The sequence below is a fragment of the Takifugu rubripes genome, chromosome 2 (assembly GCF_901000725.2).
Source record: "Takifugu rubripes chromosome 2, fTakRub1.2, whole genome shotgun sequence".
NCBI lineage: Eukaryota > Metazoa > Chordata > Actinopteri > Tetraodontiformes > Tetraodontidae > Takifugu > Takifugu rubripes.
In genome coordinates, this window is record NC_042286.1 from 11,142,894 (window position 1) to 11,150,584 (window position 7,691).

General features: G+C 47.7%; 1 protein-coding gene across 4 annotated transcripts in view; it reads right to left on the bottom strand.

Annotated features, from left to right (window-relative positions):
• Nucleotides 1-7,691, bottom strand: part of dlgap2a (discs, large (Drosophila) homolog-associated protein 2a) — a 98,304-nt gene that overhangs the window by 87,891 nt on the left and 2,722 nt on the right. For 2 of the 4 annotated variants that reach the window (XM_029832690.1, XM_029832689.1), the window contains exons 2-3: nt 4,321-4,375; nt 4,088-4,135 (exon numbers count right to left, since the gene is read on the bottom strand). In XM_029832690.1, coding sequence (XP_029688550.1) covers nt 4,088-4,135; nt 4,321-4,375 — 103 coding nt within the window. The remainder of the gene's footprint in view (nt 1-4,087; nt 4,136-4,320; nt 4,376-7,691) is intronic. The other 2 variants (XM_029832694.1, XM_029832691.1) reach the window with 1 other exon arrangement.

Sequence of the window (7,691 nt, forward strand, 5' to 3'; positions counted from 1 at the left end):
ATTCAGTAGAAAGTGATCAGACCCCTGCAATCTGTAGGACAGCAGGAGAAGAAATGTATGCATTACAGGTTTTGTTCCCACTTCCAGCTGTTAACAGTTGCTTGTTAACACAAATAGCTAATCAGCCAATCCCACGGCTGCAACTCAGTGCGTTTAGGCATGTAGACGTCCAAACTGAGCATCAAAATAGGGAAGAATGGGGGAAGAGGAGACTCTGAGTGTGGCAAAATACAAACCATCAAAAATGCCTTGTCATGAGAGGTTAGAGAATGGACAGACAGACAGATGGTCAGCAGTCCAACCTTGAAAAAGATGGGCTACAGCAGCGGGAGACCACACCAGCGCCGCTCCTGTCATCGTAGAACACGACAGTGAGGTTATAATTCGCACCAGAATTGGACACGAGAAGATTGGAAAAACATGATATGTGGCCCACCCTGCACCATAGGCGGATGGCATTTCCACTCTCTGGCATTAGCCCCGCCCACTCTGTGTTTCTGGCCAATCACACAACAGTTTTAGGAGACCAGATGGGGAAAAGGCTTCTGTCCAGGATGATGTGGGCTGTGGAGAGAAAGAAATTGCCTCAATATCTTCTGGTTTCAAACTCTACTCCCAAGTTGAAGGTATTGTTCTTCACAATAAGGTTACTTCCAGAAATGGATTAAAACTGATACTGCAAAGCTGCAAGGCGCAGATTAATCTGGTGTCTACAGAGATGAGAAACTTCACCTGAGAAGTCCCAGAGGCCACAAACAGTGCTGTTAGTTAGTTCCTTTGCTAAAGCGGCACCAGCATTAGCATCGACCTTCTTCTCCTGTCAGACTCTATTGTATCAGCAGAAATGTCGAAATCAATCATCAGATATATCAGGACACTCTGTTTAACGAGACGGTGCTTCTCTGCCAGAATCCGCACCTTCCTCATTACCGTGATCTAAACGGTCAAAAAGTCATTTAAACGTTTGTCGGCAGAGCAGCAACAACCGGCACACCTGCAGTTTACTTCCATTTGCTGCCATCATTCATTGCTAATGAGCAACGAGGAAATGGGGACGACTGTAGATTTAATCAAAACGCGCCCTCGGTGCGTCGGAGACGAGCGGTTCAGGTATAGGAGAGCAGGAAGATGGATCATGTGCTCCGGGGTACCGGCACGCCGAGAAGCTTAATTGGTGCCGGAAAAAGGCCCCAAACAAACACAGCCAGCAACATCTACGCGGTGCCGACTGGCCTCACCTCCAAAAATCTGACATCCCCAGCATCGCCCTTGCCGTATCGCTGTTAGCATTCGTGGAATCACGCAAATAAACACCGATTTGCACCTGGACACAGTCGCCCACATCAGTGCCCAATTTCAGAAGGCAAAATAAACAGGTTGTTGATTTTTCCCTCGAATCTACGGTGCTTCTGTGTCATATCTGTTTACAATCAATTTGTGGCTGCGGCAGAGCGGTTGCCGAGAAACGGAGACCTGGAGGGAGAGAGGCTATCTTTCACAGCTCCCCGCTCTCGTAGCGGTCCAGTGGCTACGCCTGGGGAGCGCAGAGGAGGAGGAGAGAGCTGTGATGGGGCTGCGGGGCTCTAGGGCACCGACTCATGGCGGAGGGAGACTAAGGAGGCTGAGGAGGAGAGATAGCGCAGGACTCACTATCAACTACAGGAGTCAGGAGGAAAGCAGAAATGAGGAGCTGAAGGCCTCCAGCACGAATATAGTGTCTCACATACTGCAGTTATCTTAACGTTACCATGCTTAAACAGCTGGACCCCACATATGCGTAGAAACAGGCCGTTGCACACGGACACGCACTTGTGCCACTATCTTTGCAGGAGCTTTATGCTGATTTTCATGGCATTACTCACTTTTTTACTCGCCGATGTCTCACATTGATTTTACGCTCATGGCCGCCGCGCGACCCTTGAGAGGACCCCGCTTGTCATTTTAGTTTTTGCAAGTTTGCCACCATTCCATCAACCCTCCGAGAGCTGTGGCAAGGACAGGAAGTAAGTCCACTGCTTCTTTGCCTGTTGTTTTCTTACTGGTTCATATCATGAGCAACCCGCGTGCGCGCGGAGGCTGGATGGATGCTGAGTGCTTCCATGTGCATCCTCTCGCAGGCTTGAGAAGATAAACGGAGAGTAGGAGCTCGGCTCCCGACCGGCCGCATGATGAGGCTGCTGCTGCACCACTGTGGCGTCCGGGAGCTTCACTGCGGGGGTGCGGGGGTGCCCACGGTGACAGGTGCTGTTGCTGAGGACGAAGTCAGGTGCAGTGAGGAGCGCCTCGGGACGAGGAGGCACTTTTCAATTTGGAATGCGCAGAACTGGATGATCACCAGAGAGTTCACGGACGCGTTGATCTCCATCTCTTTCAGTCTCGCTCTCTAGCATCTCTTTTGCACCCCCTCCAGGCCAGCTTGTTTCCATGGCAACATATATCAGACAAAAAACCTCGTACGTTATCCTGGCACAAAACAGCCAGGTGTGGCGAGCTGATGACAAAAATGACATGTATGTATATGCGCGTAAGTCAACAGCGGTTATTTGGTTTATCTTTACATGGCTGAAGTTTATTTGGGTGGGGGGCCTGGGGGTGTTGTCGGTCATCACGGAGACCAATGCAATATGGATTCAAGGTACAACGGAATGTTCCAAAGCCAGAAAGGCCTGAAAGGGAATGCCTCTGAAGAACACGCTGGTCAGCATCTTGTTGCATCGACTCTGCATTCAGGATACAGCCGCATGCATCAGAAATCCGAGAGCGCATCTCTTCGATATATCTGGTCTTTGCGTGACCATAATACCGATGTCCAGAAGCTGAGCGATTGAGTTACTGGCTAGATGACTGTTGAATTTATTTTCAGAATGTGGCACCGGAGGACCGGAAATATAATGACAGCTATAAATAGAACTGGTGCGTTTGTGAGTACTCGTCACCAAAATGAGATCCAGTAAAAAGAGAAGAGCATACAGACTCTGTCAGTGTGTGTGTGTGGGGGGGGGTGATTAAGTTTCTTCTTACAAGATTTTTTTTTAATCTGCAGAAACAGAAACTGGAAGAAAGAGAGTTGAAATGACCACTAGAGGGAGTCATTGTTCGCTGTAATGTAACAGATACTTGTAGCTCGCGCGCGCGCGCGCGCACACACACACACACACACACACACACACACACACACACACACACACACACAGGTATTTCATTCATCTTCTCCAGTCTTGGAAATTAATCCCTCCATGGTTGTTACTGTCGAAGTCTCCTCTGATCTTCCTCACTCGTCATCATTTTCCACATTATTCCGTCCACTCTTTCCCTTTGATGAGCGGAGGCAGATCTGGTCTCCTGAGAAGCCTCCTTCAGCACCACAGATGCTTCACGTGTCCGTCTCCTCAAAGTGGAACAGCCAAGCATCATCCAGTTACCAGAGAGAAAAAAATGTTTTTTTCTTCTGTACCTTTTTTTTTTGCATGGACTTTTTTGCTTGGTTACTATGGAGACAGGATGCCAAGGCTCACATAATAAATGCAGATAGTTGGGGGACACTGAGTTTGTTGGAAGCAGTTTTCTGGTGCTCAGCAAATACAGGTGTATATTTGATTTAAACCAGTAAAATGCCTGTGCCTACACACACACACACACACAGACACACACACACACAGGACTTATAATTTGTATATCTTTTTATGCACCTTAGTGCTCATTAATATAGACATGCACATTCAGTAATATAAACATACACAGTGGCTGGATTTCAGTGCTCAGAATGCAGAATATGAGTTCTTGCCCTATTATCAGGGGTCACGTTGGGGTTTCCGAGCGTTTCTCGCCTGGGAACGGTGTGCATTTGCTTCCTGGGAAGTGTGTCTATGAAACTCAAGGCGCCGTGGTCGCAACGCTCTCGCGAGGCTTTGCACAGAAAACAGAGACGCGGGTCCAGAACACAGCTTCTAATACGATGGAAGAAGTTGCGCACGTGCAGGGCGAGAGCGAGCTTCTGTTAGTGGGATGGATGGGGTTGCAGCCAGCGTGCATGCATGTCTTTTCTGCGGCTGAGAGGTTAGCGTGGCAGCGGACTACGGCCAGGTACCTGAGTATATCTCCCTGCTCTTCAATTTCATCAGCCACCTCTTCACACCTGCAACGATGTGAAGAAGCCCGTGATCATTACGGGAACCTCCCCCCCCCACACCAAATAAGGTAAGAAGAAGCTAACCGCCACTCGCTGAGGATCAGCCTCAACCCCAACTACTGACTGGCACTTCCTGTTTCAGCAGTGGAAACTGGTGGAAACTGGTGTGTCTCATGCCGGGAGGCCCTTACCTGCGTTCCTGTCTGGTAAGATGCAGCAGTGCTTCGTCAGTATACCAGGTAACACCTTTGAGAGAGAGAGAGAGGAGACAGGGGGGGGAGAAGGATTTTAATATCAAAACAGCTGAAAGTAGATTTATAAAACTCGTCGGAGGAGCAATGAGCCGTCTCTTTGAACCACAATTACAGGGCAGCATTCAATCGCTCGCACCAGCTGCATCAAAACGAGCCTCCTGTAGTTACCGAGTCCTTTCTTTTCTACAGGAATCGGAGCACCTGGAGCCCCCGACGCTGGTCCCCGTGGGGGTACCTGTGCAGGAAGCTGGTTTTTCAAATCCCTGAACAAATCCAGCCGAGCGTCAGTGGCGGTCACAGGCAGCTTTAATGGTGGAAGCTCCTCCTCAGCAGCTTCACTGCACCAGGAAGTTGTGGCATTTAATGCAGCAGCCAATTATTGCAGCCTGCAGTGGTCAAACGCTGCTCCGTGTCCTCTGCGGATTTTTCTAAAAATGCAGATACTTTGTGATAAAAGGAAGCGCACGCCCCGAGCCGCCACTGCCTTTTCATCCATGACTGACAGGCTCATTGTTGCTCAAAATGAGTTTTGCAGGATGAACAGAGCTCTCCCTCTTCCCCGCTACTCCAGGTTCTCATGGTAGCATTACGCTAGCACTCGCTGCTCCTTTGTCTCACCCTTATCCGACTTCTCTGAGACTGGACACAGCTGATCAGATGGTTTTTTAATTAAATAGAAGAGCAGCGCTTGAAAAGAGGAAGGCCGGGTACGGAAAAATGAGCTCGGATGGGGTTTTTCGCCCGGGGGGGGGAATTTGGAAAGATAGCAGCCAACTACATTTTTCATACAGGAAGAGGTCCTCGAGCACCCTCTGGTCACTCCACGTTTCATAAACACTGGAAACCTCAGGAATTTACGAGGCTCAAAGAAATCTGAAGGATTTAAAATGCCATTTCTTTCATTTGTCTGTGACCAATGGAAATATGGTAAATAATGAGGCCCTGAAAGATTAGCGATTGAGCATCAAGGATAAGTCTAAAAGCATCGCCGATGAAGTGATGAAGTGATTTATCCCACTTTTCCTCATGCTGAGGACAGACTGGAAGAGTTTCTACGCCTGTTTCAAATGCACCAACTTGTCCTTTTACTTGATTGTTGGATTGAAGTCAGAGTTTTTTTAAATACAGTATAAGACGGCTTATCATATATTAGATTTTAATCCTGTACTATTGCGGGCGTCTATCATCTAGACTCTTTTACATCCTTTTATTCATCGTACATATTTCATTATATATTACAAAACAGTCCAGTGAGCAAGCGATGAAGAAAAAGTGATATTTGGGATGCAGAGAAACAAATCTGTCACTTTCCCTCATTTACACTTTAAAAGGATTGAAGACTGCAGGCAAACGCTGTAATTTCACACCAAAATAATGTTAAGCATCCTGGTTTTAAGCTCGTTTTGGGTTGAAACCAGCAGAGGTTCTTTTGTGCGCCAGGTTTGATCGAGGCGGATTTAAGAAGCGCACATTGACAATCCTGCGGACACGTAACTGGGACGACAGGAAACAGAGCAGCGTTTGATATTTGGGGTGTTTGTAATCCCACAGTCCTCACAGATGAGAACGTCCTCTCTCAAATCTCATGCTGTGACTAATTTCATCCCAAAAAATGAAAAACACCAAACTGATGGGGCAGATTTTCCTCCAGAAGCAGAGCAGAGGATTGTGGGTAAGGGCAACCATCTTTAAACTAAGGTGGTGACCTGAGACGCAGACCAGCCCCTGGTGAACTCATGGGGAGCTGGGAGAGCCAGACAGGAAGCGCAAAGAAGAACGTTTGGAGAAATATTTCAGTCGGCAAACTGTGCTTGATGTGTTCTGAACGCCACAGGAAGTCACGACACCCAAGATGGAAGGTGTAACCATGCTACAGCCCTGTCCTGGAGATCCAAGGTTAAAGAAAATGGCCCACAGACTTGCAAAGGTGGCTCTTCCGTAATCACCCGCTCCCCAGTACAAAACGGCCAAACAACTGGACCAAATGTCTGGAATAATTCCGGTTTTAAAAGTTTGTGTGTCACATTTACGCTGATTGTGTCAAGCGTGTCGTGTTTGAAATGACTCAGCGTGCTACCAGTTCACCATCGTCACCTGTTACCAAGGTTGCACAAAAATAACTGAAAAAAACCAGTAAAACAAGAGGAAAAAGGCAACAAAATACAGGAAACAGCTGCAGTACAGGTGTGATGATAGAGAATGGGAGAATGAGGCCATATGAGAGTGTGCATGTGCGGGAGTTTGATTAAAAGCCTGTGATTTATTTTATTTTTTTTAATGTGTTTGTGGATCCTGAAGAGGTAAATGAGGAGAGGAGAGTGTGGGCGCTTTGAAAAGACAAATACCATTACATTACAAGTGAACTGTGGCGGCTAGTTAGCACAGAGTTCTCCTGTATAAAGACAAAAGCACATTTTTAGAAAACATAAGAGATCTTGCTTTTGCACAGTGGAGATAAAGTTTACTGTGATGTGATGCAGCGGCACTGCCGGAACTGGGATAAACCTTCGATAGAACCAAATTCCAGGATGAGAATGAACGGTTAGCATGAGCCACTTTTAGCTGATTTCCTCACACTGAAAACACTGAGGCGGTATCGAAACTGGTTTAAAGCCAGCTTGGTTCCAACCACTTGGTCTGGGATATTGTGGACCAGGAAGAGAGGCGGACCAGGACCATCTCCCACATCATGAAGCACCTTGGGAACACTTTCCGAACAGGCGGCTTGAGTGAGGTTGCTCAAGGGAAGGATTTGGTTTCAGCATGTAGCAAAAGGAGATTCAAGCAACAAGTGTTTTTTCTGATGTTCTGTATCTACCAGCAATGTTCTGCATCACCGTAAAGCATCCCAGCCCAGGATCCAGCCCAGGATCTCAGCCCAGGATCCAGCTCAGCAACCCAGCCCCAGATCCAGCAGGATAGGAGAGACATAAAGAGGATACAGACGACGAGCAGATGAAAAATAAACTATTTGAGGAGAGCTCGTGGAGAGATCTTTGCCACAGAGAAGGATTAAGACATTCTCCGTGGTTCCTCGCCCCCCTGTGGACACGAGCGACGCCAGTGCATGCTCAGAAGTAGCTTTTTGGGCGTCTTCAAACGGGCGATGAAAGCATTTCCGTGTAAGCGGTAGTCCAAGAGCAGCTCCCCGCTGACAAATCTGTGATTTTTGTGCACGTGTTTGTGCAAATGAACAGCCGCGCTGGGATCATCCGGAGAAACTACCTTCCATTCCAGAGTTCTTTCCCCAGTAAATAGCATCAGCACTCCAATTACATCGTTTTTACTCTTCTGTGACAAGCGCTAAC